General features: G+C 40.8%; 1 protein-coding gene across 1 annotated transcript in view; it reads left to right on the top strand.

Annotated features, from left to right (window-relative positions):
• Positions 1–4,746: 4,746 nt before the first annotated feature.
• The window catches only part of PCGF5 (polycomb group ring finger 5), a gene marked incomplete at its 3' end in the record, with an annotated part of 31,497 nt that continues 11,355 nt past the window's right edge, over positions 4,747–24,888 (top strand). Inside the window, exons 1-3 of the mRNA XM_082486031.1 lie at positions 4,747–4,824; positions 5,256–5,563; positions 16,752–16,848. Of these exons, the coding sequence (XP_082342157.1) occupies positions 5,452–5,563; positions 16,752–16,848 (209 nt within the window). The 5' untranslated portion in view covers positions 4,747–4,824; positions 5,256–5,451. The remainder of the gene's footprint in view (positions 4,825–5,255; positions 5,564–16,751; positions 16,849–24,888) is intronic.

Below are 24,888 nucleotides of genomic sequence, written 5' to 3'. Positions count from 1 at the left end.
TAAAACCTGTAGGAACTTACTTTGCGATTTCTTTTACTCTTTAAAATGTGCTTGAAATTAGTTCAACAAAGTTGGAACACTTTGTGACACAATTTTACCTTCCTCTTGACCTGTATCTTGAATGGATTTGTCTTGTTTACTTATTTGTCAATGGCATAATAATACAGATGTTAGTATTTTGCAACCTGCTTTTTTACTTTAGACTATAAAAGAAGAGTAAGCATAAAGAAAGAAATGCTATATATATCCCAAAAGTACTATTATGTGCTAATATACAGCATCTTATATAGAGCTCAGTAGGGATGAAGAAAAGCCCTCACAGTAGAAACGCAAAATCTTATTGCTGACTGTTTGTATGAATAAGAGATAGGGATAAGAATAGCCTAATTCCTATCGTTTCCTAACAAATCAAAGACAGTCTTCACACTGAGCATAGCAATACTGTTTATACAATAAATAATGTTACTACTTTTTGCCTAAAAAGCAAAGAAATATGATGCATGATCCCAAGATAAAGGCACAGACAATGATAATGACAGTAAGAGTTAAGTTTACTTGCTGCTAGTAAACTATTCATATATATGGTAAAATACACAAGATGTAGCGAGGAAAATTCCAACTGGACATAAGGGAAAAAAATCCACAATGAGGATTTTCAAGGCTTGACACAGGTTGCCCAGAGAGGCTGTAGAATTGCCATCCTTGGATATATTCAAACTTTATTTGGGTAAAGCCCTGAGCAGTCTGATTTAAATTTAATGTTAGGCCTGCTTTGAGCAGGGGCATTGGACCAGATGGTGTCCAAAGGTCCCATCCAACCCAGTTAGTGTATGGTTCTATTCTAGATACTGTTCTAGTGGATAGGGAATTTAACACTGGAAATAAAAGATCCAAAAGTGGTTATATTTGGTCTATTTTTCATACCTGAGTAAATATGCAGTAATTTCAAGTAAGTTGCCAGCAGTTTAAGGGAGGTGATCATCCTCTCCATTTGGTACCGATGAGGTGCATCTGGAGTGCTGTGTCCAGTTCTGGGCTTCTCAGTACAGGAAAGATATGAAGCAAGTCCAGCACAGGGCCACAAAGATGATTAAGGGACTGGAGCATCATTTATATCAGGAGAGGCTGAGAGTGCGAGGACTGCTCAGCTTGGAGAAGAGAAGGCTGAGGGGGATCTTATCAGCATGTATAAATACTTGATGGGAGGGAATGAAGATGAGGAAGTCAAACTGTTCTCAGTAGTGCCCACTGACAGGACAAAAGGTAATGGGCACAAACTGAAACACATGAAATCCCGTCACGGAATCACAGAGTTTTCAGAATTGGAAGGGACCTCTAGCGATCATCTAGTCCAACTCCCCTGCTAAAGCAGGATTGCCCAGAGCACATTACTCAGGACTGCATCCAGGTGGGTCTTGAAAATCTCCGGAGAAGGGGACTCCACAACCTCCCTGGGCAGCCTGTGCCAGTGCTCACCTGATCACAAGAAAACAGTTTTTTACTATGAGGGTGGTCAAACCTGGAACAGATTGCCCGGAGAGGTGGTGCAGTCCTCATCTGTGGAGATATTCAAAATCCAGCTGGACACAGTCCTGGACAACCTGCTCTAGCTGACTCTGCTTGAGCAGAGAGGCTGGACTATATGATCTCAGGAGGTCTTTTCCAACCTAAGCAATTCTGTGAAGTTTTCAAGATTTTAAAAGTCATAAAGTGGCATTTCCATCAGATGTCTAGAGACTCGGTATTCAGTGAATGTGAATGTTGTGGCTTCCCTCTATATGTCATTCAGATTTTTCCACAATGTCTATTAAGAAAAGTAAGGATTTTTTTTTTTTTCATTATTTTCCCATTCCACATGTGTTCCAGTAATTCTTCCATCTACAAAATACAGGTAACTCTTAGGATAACTGGAGGACAATTGGAGACTTGCCTAGAAAGAAACTCCAGTGTAGCTCTATAAGGATGTAAGGTTGTACTCATGTGGATCTACTTGCAAAATTAGAATTATTCATTCATTTTAAATGTTACTGAGAACTTGGCTGTATTGACCAATGTTTATTTTCTCTCTGGAATTTACTTGAGAACTGAAATCAAACATTGGTATGTTTCAAATATGTTGGAGCTGCATTCATGAGTAAAATTAGTGAAATGTTTGCAGTTCACAAGTTCTTATGTGTCCTGGCTGTTCCTTTAAAAAGATACATTTTATTTGTATTAAATGTAAATAATTACTCTGTTTCACATTAGGATGATCCAGTAGCTCTTCAGGGATTTCAACAAAGTACTCTACTTTGGTAATGCTTAGAAAGCAGTCTTTATTTTCTGTGTGTTATATGTAAAAAAGGACTTAGTTTTTAAAAAAAGTACCGTATTAGAGGACACTCAGAGAACTGCTGAGTACAAGCCAGTCATTAGGAAAGTCAAAAGTTTAAGAAACAGAGAAAAATGAGAGCAGCTGTATTTTCATCACTGAGTTGAGGGCTATAATCACCCTCTCTATAATACCAGGTTTGCTGTCACTAATATATGATACATATTTATGCTGACTAGCTCAGTTTATTTTGCTAATTCGCTTTCTCTCATAATATGAAAATAACCACCTTGTTTGATTCAAATGCTACTCTTCTCTTAGCTTTTAACTGCTGTAAGTAGATCAAAATACTCATATCACTTATATGGGCCTATATTTTTAAATAAACCTCTTGTATGCAATGCTAGGAGTTAACTACCTTTGAAATTATAATTAATTCATAAGCTTTTATTAACATAACTTGCTTCCTCATGATATAAAGTAGGAGTAAGAATCTAAGGATTTTTGTTATACTACTTTCCTCTGGTAGTGAAACCGGAGCTGCTTCTGCACTGCTTCTCATTTGTTCTTTATGCTGTGGTCTTGAAAGGTGCCTCAAGTTTGATTGTGTTCAGTGAGAGTTCAGGGCATTCAGTATCTCATAAATACAGCTTGGTGCCAGTGGGAGGGAGCCCTTACATTGGGTAGAGATAAGGCACGAAATTGTCATGTGCACTGCCACTTACCTGGTGGACCTTAAAAGAGGGTCTTCAGTATGGCTTGTGGGAATCTATACCAGTTGTATGTGTTTGCAAGTCTCACAACTGCTGTGCAATTATTACTGTATGGGCTTCACGGTATACTAAATGATGTAACGCTGTGTTTTTAATGTGCTTGAATAGAACATTGTGTATCCATTATTGTGTAAATATGAGCTTAGCTGATAAATTTCTTTAGAATTTTTTTTTTCTTCCAATAGGGACACTTGATAAACTACGCTTTGAAATCTCACTTAGAATCCAGTTTACTTTGTAAAACAAATCTTACCAGACAGAGTCATTTTGAAACAGCCAGGAGAGCATCAGCAGTTGCCTGTTTTAAATGCACGTACCTAAGTTTAATAACAGTGTATCATGCTGTATCATACTTAGTCCACATTCAAGTAGGGCCACTCATGCTCATTCTGACAAATGCCAACTTCTGCTAAACTAATTAAAATATTCCCATGAGAGATATATAGTCTATGTTGTTGACTTTCTCTGTTAGAGTTTAGCATTCTCTAACCTTTGATTCAGCAGCGTATGCTTTATGGTATAATGATGCAAACAATGCTTAGCAATAGAAAGCCAAACCCATCAAAACACAACTTTTTGCTAAATCATAACACATGCTGCTTTGGAAGATTTTTAGCTTTATAAACTTTGTTTTCATGTTGTGGAGAAAGAATTTCATACAAGATGAACATTTTATCAAGAAAAATGATGCACATTCTGTTGAATTACCCTATGTCAGGTTTATCCTGCATTCACCACTGCACTGTAACTTTAATTATAACAGTTTTAATGCACCTGACTCAGCCTGGCAATTGAGTTGATGTAAATGGAGATCTACTGGCGGGTAAATATTTCGGAAGTAGGAATGGATGGCAGGAGTAGGCCAAGTTATTAAAGCCTTCTGCTGTTGTAGCAGACGCCCAAGAGTGAAAGGGAGACCCCAATGGAGAGCCAATGCAAAATAAGCATTTATTTCAAATGCAGAATGGAAAAGCAAAGACCTAGCACAGTCCCAGGTAATGGGATGGTGTTGCAGCTAATACAGGAAGTGCCTCCTTGTATATTTTTTTTATTATTGTTAAAAGGAGTGTAAATTTTCGTGAAATAGTGCAATTGAAAAACACCATTAAGGCAGCTTTAGTTTTCTGGATAATTGCCGGGTAACATGGGGCATTTCTGTGAACAGGGGAGCAAAAAGCAGAGAGAGCGAACCTGGGAAACAGCGTTCCCGCCAGCTTCGTCGCTGCCCGGCTAGCGGGTCCCGGCGAGAGGGAACCACGTGTGTAACGTCTGTAACTGTTTACAGGATTCGGGCCTAACTTAGGCGTTTAGTATTTTCTCTTGAGGGACAGAAAAAACGAGTTTAAGTTTCGCCGTTTCACCCTTCCGCGCGCAGAAGCTGAATTGCAGTAAAGGGTGTAAGGGGCGAGCGAGGTGCGGGGGGCGCGGGCTGCGCCGCGGCCGCTCCCGCGCCCACCTGCGGCCGCCGCCGCTCCGCTCCCGCCCGCCCTCCGCCTCACCTCCACGGCCGCCCGCCCGCCCGCCCACCCCGGGGCTCCCGCCCCGGAGCGGCGCTGCGGGCCGTGGCGCAGCAAGGCTCGGCCGGGGAGCAGCGCCTGCGCGCCCGTCCCGCCCTGGGACCGGCGGCGGCGGCGGCCCGGCGGGGAGGGAGGGCTCGAAGGGGGCGGGAGACGCACGCCGTTTCCCTTTCTCTTTCGCTGGGCGGCCGCCCGCCCGCCCGAGGCCGCTGGGCTGCGCCAGGTACGGCGGGGGGGCGGGAGGCGCCGCCGGTGCCGGGGAGGAGGGAGAGGAGTCGGGCGAACGGAGGGGAGAGCGCGGCCGCCGCCCTCTCCTGCCGGCGGGGCCCCCGCGGCGCTGGGGCGGCGGGGAGGGCGCCTCCCCCCGCGGGGGCCCCGCCGAGGCCTGCTGGCGGGCGGGTGTGCGACGGGGAGAGCCGGCGGCCCCCGGCACCTGTCACCGCGGCGCCCGGCGACTGGGTCCCGCCGGCGGCCGGAGCCTGGCGGGGGCGGCGCGGCGCTGGGCTGGCGGGCGGGCGGGCGCGCAGCTGCCGCCGTGTAAATAAGAACCCGGGGGGCCCTGCCAAGTTCATGGCGACACTTGTCCTCCCGGGCATCGTCCCCGGTGGCGTACCGCCAGGCTTACACACCTCTCTCTCTGCACGTGTGTTACAGGTAGGAAAATGACTCGCCTGGCCCGGGAGCAGGAGTTAGGAGCCACGTCCCTGTGAGACCTCCAGAATTAAGAGCAAATGCCTGGAGAAGTACAGTTGCCCAGAGCAGCGCGGCAGCTCTCCTGAACGGCGGGCATCGACGCCTCTCAGACCTGCTCCTCTGGCACTGAGCACTGCCCGCACTGCCTACCCCACGAATGGCTACTCAGAGGAAGCACTTGGTGAAAGATTTCAATCCTCATATCACCTGCTATATCTGTAAAGGCTATCTCATCAAGCCAACCACAGTAACCGAGTGCCTCCATACCTGTAAGTAGCGCTTTGCTGCATACGCCTCCTTCGGAAGTGATACTGCCTTGAAGTGTTGTTGCGTGTTCAATGTGATATCCGTACTGGGTTTTGTTTACTTCTGAAGTGTTGCATGAAGTGCTATGCAGTTTCTGGTGGGGTTTCTGAGGCACTGGCCTGCCGTTTGGTCATCTTGAGGGCACGTCAGCTCTGCTTAACACCTTGCAGAGTAAAGATACCCGTTTGCTTTCCCCAAACTGGTGGTGATTGTGCTGGCTCTAGCACCAAACGTATCACTGTGGCCTGGCTGATCTCAAGTAAGATCATTAGGTCGGGTGTGGTATTTTGATAATATAACTATGCTTTTGAAACTTCAGCCAATGTATCTGTTGGCAGTGTGCATGATGGATACACCGGTTTGGTCAGTACTGGCTCACATCTCTCTCTAATGTGTTCCATGGCACAATGCATAGAAATACTTGAAAGTTGGCAAAATATTTATTTAGGGAGTAGATCTTGTCTAAATGAAACCAACGCAGGAAAAATTATTCAGGTTGTCTTATGCTCCTAATACTTCTAAAACATTTGCTTGTACGAACTACATTAAATGTATGAACTCAGTTGTCTTACTTCCACAAGCTAAGTTACTTACATGTTTGATTTTTTTACATTTATTTCTGACTAGAAGATAGTTTGCTTGGACCTTCTGGAGGATTTGGTGTCTTTCCAAATAAAATTTGAGTTCTTCTAAAAGAAGATTAAGCGAGACTATATGTTTTCTGGTAGATTTTCCATTTTTAAACCTTTAATAAATATTAGTTAAAAGCCTTGTCTTAGCATTTCCTGTCATTTCTGCATGGTGTTATTCTTGCAGTTGTTATTGTCTTCACTGTTAATTTTTACTTTTAATTTTTGCTAATATATCAAGCACGTAGAGAATTAAAGCGTGTAATTCCTACGTGTTGCTCATAGTACAAAGATAATACTCTTTACCATTGCAATAATGTTAGGTTTGGTTTTGAGAAATAGTGTAGAACCGACTTTTTCCAAGTCTAATATCAGCTAAGGGTTATAACATGTTTTGTGGTATTATTCTTCTGCTTTGGATTACTTGGTAAAGGAATTTAAGCTCAGGAGGAGAGAAGTTAAGCAAAGTGTCCTTATAAGAACTTGAAATAAAACAGGAGGGAGAAAGGTATATTAGCTATTATTAAGTTATCTTTCCCTTTAGAGAAGGTGGAAAGATTCCACCATTAGTTAATTTTTTTATTGTTGAAGTTCAATGAACAATAGTAACTTTTAAAAGGTTGGGGTGAGGGGAAAAAAATTGCATCAGAAATCAGCTTAGACTTAGAAAAAAATTGTTTTCATTATGGTATCTTTCTGTTTAGATAATGTATTTGTTTATTTACTTTTGCTCCCATTACAAAGCAATAATGGTGGAAGGAGCGTTCTTTTTTTCTCAGCAGCATCTGTTTCTCTTGTTCACTTATAGATTGTGAGCTCTTCCACTGAGACGGTTCTGTTACTGCCCTGTCCCCAGATCAGTGCATGTGAATTTTACTGAGCTGCTGTATAGTTGCACAGGTCTCCTCACAGAAAAGCTGCCACATGTTTGGGTCATTATGTAGACCTGCAGGAAAGAAGGTGGTGTTTCTTTAAAGCAAAGTTTAGTTGGCAAAATATGAAGCTTACAATGATGGAAAGAAAAGTTAAAAACGTCAAGTGGTGATACAGAAGTCACGTGTCTGTGGGGGAAAAGGTGATCTGTATGTGGCAGAATTCAGGAAGATATTCTGATAAATTAGTTTACACTTTGACTTTTAGAAAATATATAAACTTTTTCTTTTTTGGAAGTACAGGTATGGTTCTGCAGTCATATCCAAATAGTTACCACAAAATACCATGACTTTAACTGTCCTTTGGTATTTGTCTTACACTGGTAATCGCCGTAATTCAAAACAGTGTTGCACAAATGATCAAAATCTGCAGATACTAATGGTTTAAGAAGCAGCATAAATTCATTAGATAATGGGAGTACAATGTATTACTCTGGACTAGATGAAAAGCATGTATTGACATAGGTGTTCTCCAGTGATCACAGAGGAACTAATGTGATCAGTAGTAACTGAATCAGTTAGTGGTTAATTCACATCTTCTGTGTTGCTGAAAAATGTTAAGTAGTAAAGTTTTGCTCTGAGAAACATGTGCCTTAATAAGATTTTTTTTTTTAATGTGGTTTTGGGAAATGTTGGATAGACAACTCCACCATTTACTGGGAAGAGTAAGTTCAGCTTAGGAAGGTTTGTATGGCTGATGCCCGTCTGTTGGGAAGGAAATGCTTATATTACTGTGAAATAATTAATTATTCTGCAATTCCAGTACTTTGTTTCTTTTTTGCTACTTGCAAAAGAATGTTGGGTTTTTTTTTTTTATGGACTGAGACCTTTTTTTCTAGTCTGTTACTCAGTTGTCAAGGATATTTAAGAACTACTGGTTGAAGCAGGCTAGATGAGAGCTAAAGGGTATGTCCCATCATCTGTCTCCTGATTCACTCTTTTGTTCAGTACAGTGTAGGTTTGCAAAACTTGGAAAATAAACTTTCTTCAGGAATATTCTTTAATGTTCTAAAAAAATATCAGACTGTTTACACGATGGTAGAAATGTTGGTTGAAAGGGACATCTGGAGGTTGTCTAGGCCAACTTCATGCATGAGGCAGATTAGTTCCCAACACTACACCAGGTCAAGCCATGGCTCTCTGTGTAGTTGAGTTAGGAATTTCCAAGCGTGGAGTCTCCACAACCTCTTTCAATAACCGTTTCCAGTGCTACACTGTTTACGTAGCGAAGAGGTTTTTCTGAATGTCCTGCCAAACAACAACTTGTGACCATTGCTCCTTGTGATGCTATTTGCCACTATCAAGAAGAGCTGGGCTCCGTCACTCCTGTAACTGCTATGCAAGGGGTATAGGCTGTTGTTATATCACCTACTTGCCTCAACCATGATTCACTTTTGCTAAATCGATATTGCCTATTCCTGATTATGTTTTTGTCCCTCACATAGTTGGAAATTGATTCCAGGGACATGACATGGCCTGCCATCTTTCCAGGGAGCTAGGGGAGACTTTTAGCTATAGTTACCTGGGTCATCTTTCTCATCTTTCTTAAAGGTGGGCATAAGACACTACCCTTTTCCAGTGTTCAGGCACTTCCCATAATCACCATGATTATGGTGATAAGCTTTCAGCTTAGTGAATCCTACCTGGCCTATAGGTTTGAATACATCCAGCTTTTCTTGGTAGTCCCTAACCTGCTGCTCCCGGGGTGCTGGTCATCCCTCTCCTTCCCAAATCATGCTGGTATGCATGGAGATCGGGGATCAGGCTCTTCTTGTGAAGACTGAGGCAAAAAAGGTATTGAGGACTTCAAACCTTTCTGTATAGTCTCTTCCTAAGTTGTTTCCCTCATTCATTAACAGACCCACATTTTGTCTGGACTTCCTTCAGCTACTAGCAGAATCCCCTTATGTCCTTCCAAGTTTTAGCTATGGCTGGGCTTTGGCCTTCCTAATGTCATCCCTAAATGCCAGAGCAATGATTTTATATCCTGTTGTTTCCCATCCTTGGGGAAGGATACATACTTCTAATATGCTCTATTTTTGCATATTAATTAGGAAACTTGTGCACTAAGCAGTTCTTCGGACAAAATTCCCCGTACAATGGACTGGTTAGCTCTTGGGGTCTAAGTAAATTTTCTTAAAAAAAAAAAAAAAAAAAACAAAAAAAACCACCACAAAACCAAACCAGCCAGCTTTCCTAAGTACCTTTCTTTCTAATGATAGCTTCCTTGGGAAATCTGACTGGCAGTTGCTTAAACAAGCTGAAGTCCCATCTCCTGAAGTTCAGAGTCCTAACTCTGTGGTTTAACTTTATATCCTTCCTCGAGATCCTGAACTCAGTCATCCTGTGGTCACTGCAAGGCAAGCTGCCATCTGCAGCTGTATTCATCACCAGTTTTTCCCTGTTTACAGCCAGCAGATCAAGCGGTTCGTTACTCCTAGTTGGTCTCTCTAGTATTTGCCTTAAGAAATTGTCAACCAGCGCAGTCTAGGAACTTTCAGAAATGTCATTCCATGCAGGAAAATAACCGGAGATGTAATTTTCAATATCAAACCAATAATCTTGCAACCAGAGTATTTTTTCAGATTTTGCTAAAAACTTAAGCTTTCACCAGGAAATCCCCAAAGAACTTTACCGCAGCAGAATTTCCCACCCTTAGACAGGCAAGCTGAGCTGCTTTTGTACTCCTCCTGCAGATGCTTCAGTCAGTGGCATGTAGCAGGCCTTAAAGGTTAGCAGATCTGTCTTATTTTGAAATGGAAGATTTTAACCCAAAAAGTCTTTTTTGATCACCACACGCTGAAATTCTCTCTCCCTTTTAACAGAAGGGAATACAGTCTGACCGTGTTCGGTAGTTGTAATCAACAGTGTCGTTGTCTAACGTATAGTTTCTGAGAAGGGCAGTGAGGTATATTAAAGTTTTCTGGTTTTATGCAGATGCTTTCCCTAAAAATAAGTGCTTTTAAAGCAGGTTTAAGGTAGCTAATTAAATACGTCATTAAACATAGCAAATGACTTGTTACATCTCTGTGCCATCACTGGGATGGGTTTGATGTTCCACTAGCTGTGTGTATCCTGTGCCCCTCCTTTGCTCACTGGATCAAAGAGTGGTTAACTTTGAGAGAGGACATCCTTCGAAGAATTCAAAGGATGAGTTCTGACAAAGAATTTGTGCCACAATTAACTAATTAAATTTTCTCCTGTAGAATATTTTGTTAAAAAATGCAATATGAGGTTTTATTTAGGTACCTTGTTTATCAGCATTTAAAAATATCTAGGAAGAGTCTTCTCATTGAACAATAGGTGTGTAGATATGCATAAGATATGTACTTTTTTTTGCTTGCGTAAGATGACACACAGCACCGTCCTGACACTTGTATCTGTATTTTTCAGCTGATTACAAAGATCTGAAAGAACATGTGAACCACATACCTCTGTATTGGAAAACGTAGCATTGCGTAGTATGTTGTGGTTGCCAGCCAATTAGCTTGTGTCACACGAGTACTTTTATCAGCTGTTGTAAATCATCTGATGTGATTCTAACTTTATTGTGGCTCATCTGAAGTGTCAGAGTACAGCCACAACATTCAGGTCCTCATTTCACTGGCATGTGTAGCCTCAAAATTCTGCAAACTGTGTACATTTTGGTTAAGTTGTTTTCTTTTGCCGGTTTGCTGCCACACCGTGACCTACAGTAAAGTAAGTGAAACTGTGTCATTTTATTAACCTGTACTGGAGGCCTTAAAGGTTTTTGGTTTGGGTTTGGTTTCCCCCCCCCCCCCCAAGGTGGTAAATTAAACATACCTGTAATTTAATTGTGTTTAAAGATTTCCTTTTTCCCTACCCTTTCACCCAATACTTGGCCTTCATCCTGTTCTCTGAAACTTCAAACTGATAGGCTTTGAAAAATGTTCAGTGTTTTATATTGAGAATAACAGAGGATGATTATACCTATCATATCTGAAAATACTGGTTGATGATGCTACTCCTACTAGGAGTATCACATATCAGTTCATTATTCTTGAGTGCTAGAACTTATGTGTATTTTTTACTTTTACATTGCTATGAGTAAATCACATTTAGTTTTGACAGGCAAATCTGCATAGCACCGTAGCTTTACATGAGAAAAAGCAAAAGTTGTTTTAGGTTACTACAGTATTGGTTTACAATTTCAAGAGTTTTTTCATGGTATAAGATGACCTCGTGATTTGAGCTGGTGGCATGAAGATTTGATCCAGATCTGTACGTTGGTTGGGGTAGGGAATACATCCATATAGGACTGTCTTAAGATTCTTGGTTCCTGTCCTGGTTTGAGGTCCCCAGTAGATGATTTGGCCTAAATCACGACAGTTCCTTATGATCTTTTGTCTGTATATATTCTACTCAAAGACCTCTCTTACACTGGAGATAGGCTTTTCATTAACCATTAGTTCCTTTCTTGGACCACTTAAAAAAGGTATAAAGAGAGCACTTTAATATATTCAGACTGAGGAATTCAGTTCGTTTCCATAGTTCCTTAACGTAACTTGAAGAAATGTTTATGATATATTGTGGATTTTAGCAGGCTTTATGTTTAGCAGTGTTTAGTATTTGGGAGGTTTTGGAGAGTCAATCCTCTGACTTTACGTAAGTGCGTTAGTTATCTATCTTCTTCTATTACTGTTCTTCTTCTGAACAGTAATAATTTCAAATTTCTTCTAGGCGTAGATGAAAGCCGTAGCTCAGAAAGGTCCTATTTGTCTTTAGTTTGGAAAACAAACAAAAAGCCCAGCAAAGCCAAGTTTAAAATATCTTTACAAGACAAATCAATGAGTCCCTTTCAAAGCAGTCAGATCAGTGTCATCTCATCACAGACTTTGAGAACTTCTCTGACATGAATGGAGCAGAGATCCTAAGAGCAAGTGAAGGGAATTGCATTGTCTTCAAAGTACTTTAGACGTGGCTCTCTTAAAACACAGGGAAATGCTTTCTGAAGGAGGCTAGTACTAATTGCTTACAGAAAAAAAAGAAACCACCCTGGTATTGATACGAAACCACTGGTAGTCCTGTTGAATTTTTGTGCTAATCTTCTTAGAGTCTCCATTGCTAAAAATTTCCCAAATAAGAGAAGGTTAGGGGTTAGGCTTATCAGTTCCAAAATTAATATTGACCAATACCAATTACACTTACAATATTTTTAAAAATTTTTTTATTCTTTATCAATCATTTAAAATTGGTGTCAGGTTAGAAAGACTGACTCCATAGAGATGCTGCTATTTCTACTGGACAGGAGGCTTACAAAAAAAAAAAAAATTAAAGACCAACCCCTTCCTTTATTAAAGAAGTTAACAGAAGAGGAACTCCATCCCACTTGCAGTTCTCCATTGCAAGAGAGTTATTCCTAAGCTCAATTTCAGTGAAGTCAAGTCAGAAAAGGTCTAGAGTAAATCAAGTCCTTATGTTACTTACCTCAGCAACTTTCAGCTGAATTGCCATATGACCATTATTCACAACTGTTCGATTTCACAATTTCATCATCATACCAGCTTCTTAGCCTTTTTTTCCCCTACAGTCTTTAAATTGAGGTTCTCCAACTAATGGAATTTCTGAGACTGCAGATGATTCTTAATCTTGCGGTTCTCATCAGTATTGTCATCACCCACCGCTAGTCTGTACACTTTCTCCTGTGACAGAAGTAGTGTATCATCTCTACCTTCAGCACAATATAGATAGCAGGATTATGAGATATCAGGTGCTGGAGTTGACGAGCTTAATTGACAGTAGCATATTTCACAGATTCCTTGAGAAGCTTAGGCAGAATATGGTTATTTTCATTCTCATTAAAGTAATCCAAGAAGTGCTTATTCTAGGACTCTTTTTTCGGACTTTTTTATATCTGATATCAGATTTAATTGGTTAATCCTGTTTAGTCCTTTGGTTTACTTCACGCAGTCCTAGTGCCTCTACATTTAACTGCTTTGATGTTCTCTACTTCAATAATGTAGAAGAATCATGCCCAAAAAATGTCCTGGTTTTTGGGTTTTTTTTTTTGGATAAATAGGAAGAAGACATCTTCTCCATTAATGAACAGGGAAGATGTGATTTTCAACGATGTTAACTACTTCCATTCATGGCAATATTTCCTTTTCTAGACTATCTTCTTTCTAAAAATCTCTGCATGGCTTAAATAAATTTAAATGCAGTTTAGCCACTGATATTTTTATTTTTTACAATGATTACAATACGTAATACTATCAGTTAAAGAGCCTTCTCCATCCTGGTTATGTGCCACATTGTCTCTGTTTTGATTTTCCTGTCGTGTTTAGAGTAGGACCTTTTTAAGATTGGCTCATTTTTCACTTGTCAAGAAGAGCCAGATAAATGAATGACATGGATGGCCTATCTCAGAAAGAAAAGATCACTTCATCCTAGCTTTCTCATGAACACTGCATCATAATTTCATATTAATTAGTGTTATTGGCGGTTGTTTTTTTCAATTCAAATGACATGGCATGCCCGTGATTTAGCTTTTGGACAATCTTCATGACTACTGGTAGTATCAGAAAAGTGAAGGTACAGTAATAAGAGTTTGAAGATAAGCAAGAACATTTTTGGAGAACATTACATTCTGTTGTTTGGGCAGCTAATCAGATTCTGTCTGTGCACTTGAATGGTGTTGGTGGCTGCTTGCAACTAATTCAGGTCTGGACACCTGTAGGGTTCCTATTTGTTCCTTAGTGTATGTTTTTACAGAGCGTTATGTCTTATGGCAATGCCTGTTCAAAAAGTGTAACCTTGGGAAAGCGATGCTGCTTCTTCATCTGTGACTCTGAGGCCCACTTGTGACATTTCCTGACCTCAGGGGACCAAGCGGGCACCTTGTTGTCTAGCTACAGGTGAGAAGGCTTTTTGTTTATTACATGTTACTATACAACACCCCTTCCTCTCCAGGGCTGTGTGCCTGAAATGAGGGTATGCCCTGTTACCTCTGAAGGTGCTGGAAGTTGTGCTTAGAATTTGGATTTTTGTTTAAAGGGAACACTGCAGAGCACATTCATGACAATTTTTGGTGAGCAATGTCGCGTTCTTATCTATTTACCCTAAATTCTTACAAAACTTAAATTATTTTAAGGTAAAGTGCAAAAAAAAAAAAAGTATGTTATCTAAAGCAAACAACACAGTAACAAATGTCTATAATAGATGTAGGTGAAGAAATGAGAAAAATCCCACACTTGTTTAACCTTGGAGTAGCTAGTTGAAATCAGAAAGCTCTAACTCTTACCCACCTAGTGCATTAATTTTAAGAAAAGAGAACAGTGATTGATATTCTGAGAAAGGTGATTTTTGTATGTATTTCCCTGTCTGTGCCTCTTCCCCATTATATCATTGTGCGTATGTGTCTGGGTTTTGATTAGTGAAGGAACTGAACTATGCCTTCGGTTGCTCCCTGTGCTGCTTTGTATTTCAGGTGGGTGACAGAAGGAGAGATAGTTCAGATAGTTACGGGAGCTGGGATGGCTGAGGAGCTACTGATCAGCTAAAGAATTCCACCTTGTGATGTTTGCCCCTGGGTTGAATGTGTGCAGACACTACAGCTTAAGAAAAGCTTTGAGCTGAGAATCTTCATATCTTTTCAATTTCGAGGATAACTTCTGTTATTTTCAGTTCTAGAGGAGATTCTCAGTCATATTGATGAAGAGAAATTATAGAAATCTTAACTGTGTATATTTTTTAAAAGTTACTGGCACTTGTGCTTTAATTTAAGCGTGTTCTTAAATGCTCTGTTGGGCTTCTGTGCGGGTGATAAAATTCTTTGTGCTTTGTAAGTGTAGTAGAAAATGTTTAGTTTTAGGAGTATGAGTTATAAAAAGTATATAGAAAAGTGAAGAAATGTTGTAGGTACGGAACGTCACGTTTGCTGCTCTGTACTAGATTTCTTACCCTGTGGAAGTGTTAGGGACTGCATGTGCAAAAATCAATTAAGTCTAGTAATTTAACAACTTGTAAAAGATCTGTGATATAAGAAGAGTTCTGTGATTACAGGTTCTTGCATCTGTATGCCAGCGCTAAATACCTCCCAATTTGAGGTTAAGAAAAAATTCACTCATATCCTAAGGGCTGAATGGTGCTGTCACAGCATCGGTGTTCTCGGCTCTGCTCTGCAGTCCCTGTGTGCGGAGGACAGCTCTGTATCCCACTTACTGAGCTTGTTTGGCAGGACTCGGGGCTTCCCGAGCTCCTTTCACCACATCATGGGAAATCTGCCCTGCATCCAGCACTGCGGGAGCCAGTGAGCCTGGGGAGGGTGCCAAGAGCCAGCCAGAGGGATCTGAGGTCCGCCCGTCAGGCTGAAAGGGGAGAGTTCACTGTAATTTCAACAAAGCTATGAAGTTACTGTCTTTAAGTTAGTGTTGGAAAAGCAGTTGGAAAAAAACACCTACGTGGAGCTTTAATGTATGTACATTATCAGCATCAGCTGATTTGTAGTAACACTTCTGAGCATACTGAGGCAAAGATAAATGCAGACTTCACTTGTTAGGTGACATTTGTTAAAGGAATTTCAAGATTCCTTAAAGATTGTCATATAATTAGGATTTACCGGCTTGGTTTAGAGGTACTCTTAGTTCTTTAGGTAATTGATGAAAGAAATTACAGTGTTTCGGCAGAAAGCATATTGCAATTGCAGCAGTCCATTTCTTTTTTCAGTCCATTTACTGATGAATTTGCAGTTCTCATTTCAGTTTAGGTGAAGTAATAATAAACAGAGGATAGAGTTTATCTCCATCCAGAATGTTGTAACACAGTAATAATAGCAGGCATATTTGTTCTCATCAGCTTGAGTTCCACTTTCTTATTAATGGCAGTAAAATTTACAGTCTGCAATTAATCATTTGGAAGCAACAGTAGTGTGGCACCTTGTTTAGTTTTATTTCAGTTTATTGGGTTTTAAATTCACATTGTTGTTGGTTTGGGTTTGTTTATACTTGCCACGGTCACGATCCTGATTTTTCATTATAAGATGCAAGTATTAAATGTTTACTGTAAGTTCTGTTGTTGCTTTTGAAGGCGCTATGTCAAAAGGGAAAGGTAGCCACTTTGAACCTGTGTACAATTTCTGTGAACTTTTTCTCTAACAAGAAGTACTTACAACAGTATTTTCAGTTGGCGGCAACAGCGTTGGAAAGAAAATAATGTGCCTAAGTCATTTCAGGTTATGTGAAGTGGTGACTGGCTTTGCTGGGCTGGAGCTCCCCAGCACGCACTTATTCAGAACCTTTTCTTTACATGTGCTACATGGTATAAGCTTTGCATTTTAGGATGCTGGGAGAATTATAAGTAGTAAAAATACTGCATACTTTAAAGCAGTGCCTGTCTAACCTGTTCTGCTGAACTTGCTGCTGCTGAACTCAGTGTCTTGGCAGAGCAGAACTAGCTATGGCTTTGAGGAACGAGAAGTGGATAAGAGATGTTGTAATTATTTAGTTTAAAATAATACTCTTTTATCTTTGCAGGTAGTTAGCTGGTATCATTAGGTCATGTTCAAAAAATATTATTTATATGTTGATCTAAGGTGAGATTTTTCTTTTTTTTTTTTTTTTTTTGTCCTTCAGTTTGTAAGACTTGTATTGTTCAACACTTTGAAGACAGCAATGACTGTCCCAGGTGTGGCAACCAAGTGCATGAGACCAATCCACTAGAAATGTTAAGGTAAGATGACATTGTACAGAATTTGCTGTAATGGAAGAACAAAAAATAATTATAAAAATTAATCTTAATATCTTTATCCTGAAAGGGAATTAAATTTTTTGCTTATTTGTATAACACATATATCAACTGTTCTTGACCATAGATTCTGCCAACTTTTCATCTCCTGATAAATTGTAAATCGATTTTTTCAGATGTAATAAAAGGAAGAAAGATAAGGGAAAGACACAGCAGGGCTGGGTATCCTGTACAAATTAAAACAAGTATTTTAATACCTTTATTAAACAAAGAAATTAACCTTTTGTTCTATACATGAAATGAAGTTCTAGATTTTCTTTTTGCAAGCTATTTAGGGCATTCCAAACTGCATGCAACTTTTTTTTTTCTCTTCTTAGAGCAATGTAGAAAATGAATCATGCAAATAACTGAATGTTTTCCAAGGGGTATATTTACCAATCTGAATTGAAATTTGCTGTCAGATTAAAGAAAAGACACTCATGAAAGTTTTGACACTGAAAATGCCCTTTGTTGAGAGTTTGAATTTTTTTAATTGCAGTAACGCATCTCTGTTTAAACAATTATTTTTCTTGAAATTCTGGATTCTCTTTTAGTGATGTTATGTTGAAACAAAGGTGATGGCCATCTTACAAGCATAGTACAGAGAAATCAAGAAATGTCATCATAAGTGGAAGAACTTTTCCTAAAAGGATAAAGCCACTCCTTGCCCTCACTCCCAACACTCCCTCTGCCTCTTCCTCCTCACACCACACCAGTATTAATAGTTTGCAATTAGAATTTAGGAAAAAATATTCTTACATCAATGGTGGAAGAAATATTTACATCTGGGCTTTACTAGGGTTAGTATTATTTCCTAAAATCATTGTTTTTTCTACAATTTGTCATATTTTGCTTTTATTTTTATGACTGACGTGTGTGCAGAGCAATTCCCGTGCTTCAGTCATATACCGAGAGGCTAGGTGAGAGAAACTAAATTCAGCAACTCTAAAGGGAGTCATTAGCTTAAGGCTTTATCATCTAAATATTTTTGGAAGGGCAGGGCTAAAAGGGTTTGTGTGGATGTTTACCATAAGTATTTTTCTGATCTCCTGTCAGTGTCTGGGGCACTGTGTCAGCCACAACAGAAGAAGCTATATAGAGTGCATAAGGCAACTAATAAGCATTTTAGAAATATTTCTTTTATTCTGACAGGACCATTTCATAGGAGCTCAAAAAAAACATTCTCTGAAACATCTAGTAGATGTTTAGTAAAATAATGACATGCTAAAGCAGGAAATGATAGAAGGGTGAGAAAAGTTGAGACCACAAGCCAGAAATTTGGGAAAAGCTATTTTCTCTGTGATTATTTCCTCAAACTCCTTTTACAGTCGTTGAGTTATTTGCCAGCAAACTGCATATAACTAGGATCTTGCTGGTTGTATTTTTATGAAACAGTTTTAAACATTTGCTAAACTAATAATCAGAAGAGCATACAAGCAGCGTAATGGAATTATCTTTTTGAATGTTGCCTGCATAGCTTAATACATGTCTTACACTCTGACTGCAGAGAGACCAGCCCCGTCATTGCTCAAGAATGCAGTCATTTTCTGAGAAATGGTGTTGAACGCTCAAGATAGTATTTTTAACTGAGATCTTTGAGATAAACTTTATAAACAACTCTATAAACTCAATTCTGAATAACTTCATAGAATCATACTATCGTTTAGATTGGAAAAGACCCTTGAGATCATCAAGTCCAACTGTTAACTTCGTAATTATGTGAGTTTTTTAGATGTATCTTTTAGTTGGCAGCACTTAGGGTCTGTTGAAACTATAAGCCTAAGTCTGAAATTCAACATTGAGCTCTAAAATGAAAATCCAGGAAGAGTGTTAAATTCCAGAATTCCCTTTCTTGAATTAGCAGCAGAATTCTGCATCAACGATATTCAGTTGGGTCCGGGTCGGTTATACTATGAAGTCAGGCTTCTTTTTCTCTTGGTAGCGTGTTTCTTTGGATGCAAGTTGTCCTGAGTGATACTCTCCATTTGCTTCACTTCAGATAATTAGCAATTATCAGCGAGTAGCCATGATCTCACCACTCATTCAGTATTATAGGAGAGGCGAAAAAAGAAACTACATGGAGCTGACAAGTGCTTGGTTCTTCTTTATACACATTCTGGATTGGAGGTTGGCAGGTGTGGGGGTGAAAAGAGGTGTGTCTAAAATACGAATGTTCTTTTTTCAGCTTTAACAGGAAGTATCAAATTAAGTGACTGAGGCCAACTTTGGAGTTATGTCAAGTAGTTTCACTTTGGAATAAGTTTGATGCGAGTCATAGAAATTCAAATCTTTGTTACAGAGTGCTCATGGGCATAGATAATAGGAACAATGTAAGATGCATCTGAAATTGAGAATCTTTTTATAATTTCCTAATTTTTTTCCCTATAGTTTTAGTTTCCCTGTATGTAAAAATCAGATAAATGTTATTTTTTCCTGCATTTTTTAAAGTACTAATTAATATTTATGCTTCCTAAGGACAAAATAGCTCTTTTTGTTCAGTTTTTGAAATAAAATAAAGTCTTTGACTAGAGTATGAAGCCTGTTTTTGCTGCTAGCATCACTAGACTGGTTTTCTTGCGATGCTGGCATTACCAGTGACTTTTTTTTTTTTTTCTAATTCATCATTGAAGACAAATTAGGAAGTGCTAAGTGGGAATTTTCAAAAATAAATGTAGAAAACCCAGCATATGCTATACTATCCTGAGGAACGGTTAGTGGGATTTTGAATTAAGGTAGTAATGTTCTCTTTTGAAGTCCTTATTTCTTTTCTCTTAATGAGTACATTATGAAGATTGGAGCTTTCTTACAATGTGAAATGAATTCCATCTCCAAGACAGGTTCCCAAGTTCCCAGTGCTCTGCTGTGGGAACTTCATAGAGAGCAGTACCACCTAGTTGCATTCAACAAGGCCAAGTGCCAGGTCCTGCACTTGGGTCACAACAACCCCACGCAGCTACAGGATTGCAGTGGAGTGGCTCAAAAGCTGCCTGGCAGAAAAGGTCCTGGGGGTGTTGGTGGACAGCCGCCTGAATATGAGCCGGCAGTGTGCCCAGGTGGCCAAAAAGGCCAACGGCGTCCTGGCCTGCATCAGGAATAGTGTGGCCAGCAGGGCTGGCGAAGTGATCATCCCCCTGTACTCGGCACTGGTGAGGCCCCACCTCGAGTACTGTGTTCCGTTTTGGGCCCCTCACTACAAGAAGGACATTGAGGTGTTGGAGTGTGTCCAGAGAAGGGCTACAAAGCTGGTGAGGGGTCTGGAGGACAAATCTTATGAGGAACGACTGAGGGAACTGGAGTTGTTTAGCCTGGAGAAGAGGAGGCTGAGGGGAGACCTTATCACTCTCTACAAGTACCTGAAAGGAGGTTGTAGAGAGGTGGGGGCTGACCTCTTCTCCCTGGCAACAAGGATGAGAGGAAATGGGTTCACGTTATGTCAGGGGAGGTTTAGACTGGATATTAGGAAATATTTTTTCACTGAAAGGGTTATCAAACATTGGAATAGGCTGCCCAGGGAGGTGGTGGATTCGCCATCCCTGGAGGTGTTTAAAAAAAGGGTAAGTGTGGTACTTGGGGACATGGTTTAGAAGTGGTTTTGTGAGGTTAGGTTATTGGTTGGACTTGATGATATTAAAAGTCCCTTCCAACCTCAGCAATTCTATGATTCTCTTAGCTATTGAGAGGAGAGGCTAGAAGAGTTAACATAACATTTGGAAAGGTAGACCTATATTGTCATCTATCAGACGATAAGTCCTCTGACATCCCATGAATTTGTTTTTCTTCATATCTGAGCTGGCATATATCTTCATATCTTGAGCCGGCAGTGTGCCCAGGTGGCCAAGAAGGCCAACGGCATCCTGGCTTGTATTAGAAATAGCGTGGCCAGCAGAAGTGGGGAGGTGATTGTGCCCCTGTACTCAGCACTGGTGAGGTCACAGCTCGAGTATTGTGTCCAGTTTTGGGCACCTCAATACAAGAGAGATATCAAGGTGCTTGAGCAAGTGCAGAGGAGGGCAATGAAACTGGTGAAGGGCCTAGCAGACAAATCATATGAAGAGCAGTTGAAGGAGCTGGGACTGTTTAGTTTGAGGAGGAGGAGGCTGAGAGGAGACCTCATCACTCTCTACAACTATTTGAAACTATTTTGAAATTTTGATCGTTTCAAGGAGTTGCTTGGAGAAATCCCATGGGAGAGGGCTCTAGAGGGTAAGGGGGCTCAAGAGAGCTGGCTGCTATTTAAGTGTCACTTCCTCCAAGCTCAGGATCAGTGCATCCCAAAGAGAAAGAAATCAGGCAAGGGAAGAAGGAGACCTGCATGGCTGAGCAGGGACCTTCTGAAAAAGCTCAGGTGGAAGAAGGGAGTTTACAATAGGTGGAAGAAGGGGCTGACTGCTTGGGAGGAATACAAGAATGCTGTCAAGGTATGCAGGGAGGAAACAAGGAAAGACAAGGCAACCTTGGAATTGGACCTGGCGAGGGATGTCAAGGCCAACAGGAAGGGTTTCTTTAAGTATATAGGAGACAAAAGGAAAACTAGGGAAAATGTGGGCCCGCTGTTGAATGAGACAGGTGCCGTGGTGACAGATGATGCAGAGAAGGTGGAGTTGCTAAATGCATTCTTCGCTTCTGTCTTCACTGTTCAGGCCAGTCCTCGGGAAACCTAGACTTTGAAGGTAACAGAGAAAGTCTGGAGGGAGTAAGACTTTCCTTTGGTTGACGAGGAGCAAGTTAGAGATCAGTTAGATAAACTGGATATCCACAAATCCATGGGGCCTGATGGGATGCACCCTCGAGTGCTGAGGGAGCTGGGGGAAGTCATTGCTGGGCCGCACTCCATCATCTTTGAAAGGTCCTGGAGGACAAGTGAGGTGCCTGAGGACTGGAGGATAGCTAATGTCACTCCAGCCTTCAAAAAGGGCAAGAAGGATGACCTGAGAAACTACAGGCCAGTCAGCCTCACCTCCATCCCTGGAAAGATGATGGAACAGCTTGTGCTGGGTATCATCTCAAAGCACCTGGATGAAAAGAATGTTATCAGAAGTAGTCAACATGGATTCACTAAGGGGAAGTCGTGTCTGACTAATCTGATAGCATTCTATGATGAAGTGACTAGATGGGTGGATGAGGGGAGTCCAGTGGATGTTGTCTACCTTGACTTTGGCAAGGCTTTCGACACTGTCTCCCACATCATCCTCACATGCAAGCTTAGGAAGTACGGGCTAGATGAATGGACAGTGGGGTGGATTGAGAACTGGCTGACAGATAGAGCTCAGAGGGTTGTGATTAGTGGTGCAGAGTCTCGTTGGAGGTCAGTAACAAGTGGTGTCCCTCAGGGGTCAGTACTGGGTCCAGTCCTGTTCAATATGTTCATCAATGATCTGGATGAAGGGATAGAGTGTACCATCAGCAAGTTTGCTGATGACACTAAACTGGGAGGAGTGGCTGACACGCCAGAAGGCTGTGCTGCTTTACAGCGTGACCTGGACAGGCTGGAGAGTTGGGCAGGGAGGAACCTAATGAAATTCAACAAGGGTAAATGTAGGGTACTGCATCTGGGGAGGAATAACCATGTGCATCAGTACAGGTTGGGGGCTGACCTCCTGGAGAGCAGCTCTGTGGAAAGGGACCTGGGAGTCCTGGTGGACAACAAGATGACCATGAGCCAGCAATGTGCCCTGGCGGCCAAGAGGGCCAATGGCATCCTGGGGTGCATCAAGAAGAGTGTGGCCAGCAGGTCAAGGGAGGTCATCCTCCCCCTCTACTCTGCCCTGGTGAGGCCGCATCTGGAGTATTGCGTCCAGTTCTGGGCTCCCCAGTTCAAGAAAGACAGGGATCTGCTGGAGAGGGTCCAGCAAAGGGCTACGAAGATGATTAGGGGATTAGAACATCTTTCATATGAGGAAAGGCTGAGGAACTTGGGTCTCTTTAGTTTAGAGAAAAGAAGACTGAGGGGGGATCTTATTAATTCTTTCAAATACTTAAAGGGAGGATGCCAGAGGGATGGGAGGAGTCTTTTTTCAGTGGTGCCCAGTGATAGGACGAGGGGTAATGGGCACAAGCTTGAACACAGGAAGTTCCATCTTAACATGAGGAGGAACTTCTTCACTTTGAGGGTAGTGGAGCACTGGAACAGGCTGCCCAGAGAGGTTGTGGAGTCTCCCACTCTGGAGACATTCAAAACCCGCCTGGACGCTGTCCTGTGCGACCTGTTGTAGGTGGCCCTGCTCTGGCACGGGGGTTGGACTAGATGATCTCCAGAGGTCCCTTCCAACCCTGACTATTCTGTGATTCTGTGAAAGGACACTGTAGAGAGGTTGGTGCTGGTCTCTTCTCACAGATAATTAATGACAGAACAAGAGGGAATGGTTTCAAGCTCCAACAGGGTAGATTTAGACTGAATATTAGGAAAGAATTTTTCACAGAAAGAGTGGTTGGGCATTGGAATAGACTGCCCAGGGAGGTGGTTGAGTCACCATCCCTGGATGTGTTTGAGATGTTTAGATGTGGTGTTGGGGGATATGGTGTAGGGGAGAACTTTGTAGAGTAGGGTAGATGGTTGGACTCGATGATCCCAAGGGTCTCTTCCAACCTAGACAATTCTATGATCTGTGAGAAAGAGCTCTCTACGCTGGTTTGGTTTAGGGGAGGTGTGTCTCACTTGCTGAAGGTTTGTTTTTTTTCTGGTCCTTACTAGAAGCAGCAATTAAAAAATTGAAAAAGTCATAGCTTAAATGTGAATACTCTTATGGTATGAATGTGTCCATGAACTGACACATCACATAAGGAATTAGTCTCAAAACAAGATGATTGGGTAATAAGTCTAATTGTAAACTTTAATTAAAAATACAATTCTGTAAAGAGAATCTGGAATGCTTATATATTTATTATAAGGTGATAACTGTTATCTATTAAAATGGCTTTTAGGCATTCCTCAACAATAAAGTCATTCAGTCTTCTTCCTACTTTGCTGTTGCTAGTGAACAAAAGATAATTGTTTTATAAGAGGCCTATAGTGCATCAGTAATAACATCTACACATACATGTATGTATATATGCAAATATACATGTATATAGAGATATATATCATTATTGAGATGAAAAATGAAGGCAATGAAAAATATAACAAAAGCAATTATTGTATTGTAGGTTCTGACTGAATCTCAAGGTACTCAATTTCTCTGGCAGTAGTACTTAGTACTTTGTTTTGTCATGGGATTCTGTTTAGGCTGGGGGCAGCGGGAGTTACTGTTCACAAGATGTAGAGGACAGAGAAGAGAAAGGAAAATGAGCCAGAATGAGAGACAGAGGACATGAAGGATAAGTGAGGCAGGGAGAGGGAGTGGAACTACTAAGGGGATGATAAACTAAATGAATAGGAGAATAGGTAAAATTAAGAGAAAGGCAAAGAAAAATATTTTAGCTTCAACATCAAAGGTGAATGCACAGTGTCCTCTGGAGGGGACTGTAATAGCTATTTTTGATGGTACTATAGAGAACAATAGATCATTCCAGGGTATCAGAGGACACGCCTGTGCTGTGTACTGTTGCCTGGTAGACAAACCCATGGCAGATTTAAATAGTTTAAATGAATTTTAGGTTGGGTACCGAGAACTGTCTAGCCAGAGCAGCACGGATGCTCTGTGTGGTCTTCTTTATCCTGCCAAGATTTGTCTGTGTTGTAATGAGTAGGGAATAGTCTCTTCAGTTTTTCATAACAGTCTTATTACAAAGCACTTGAACACTTAGTATGATAACGGAGTTTATAATTTTCATGCATACTACTCATGATATGGACCTTAAAATTGGATCCTACTTTTCCAGTTTGTTCTTTTTAGTAACACAAATTAAAACAATGAAAATTTTAGAGTATAATGTGTTTTCTCTTCAGCTTCATTTTTGTCTTTATACATTAAAAAAATAAATTCCTTGCTTATTTCTAAAAGAAATCAATTCAGGAGGTGGTTGAGATAAGCTTTTAATGTATTTTGT

The sequence above is a fragment of the Vanellus vanellus genome (assembly GCF_965231255.1).
Source record: "Vanellus vanellus genome assembly, chromosome: 7".
NCBI classification, from domain to species: domain Eukaryota; kingdom Metazoa; phylum Chordata; class Aves; order Charadriiformes; family Charadriidae; genus Vanellus; species Vanellus vanellus.
This window is presented reverse-complemented; position numbering and strand designations above follow the sequence as displayed.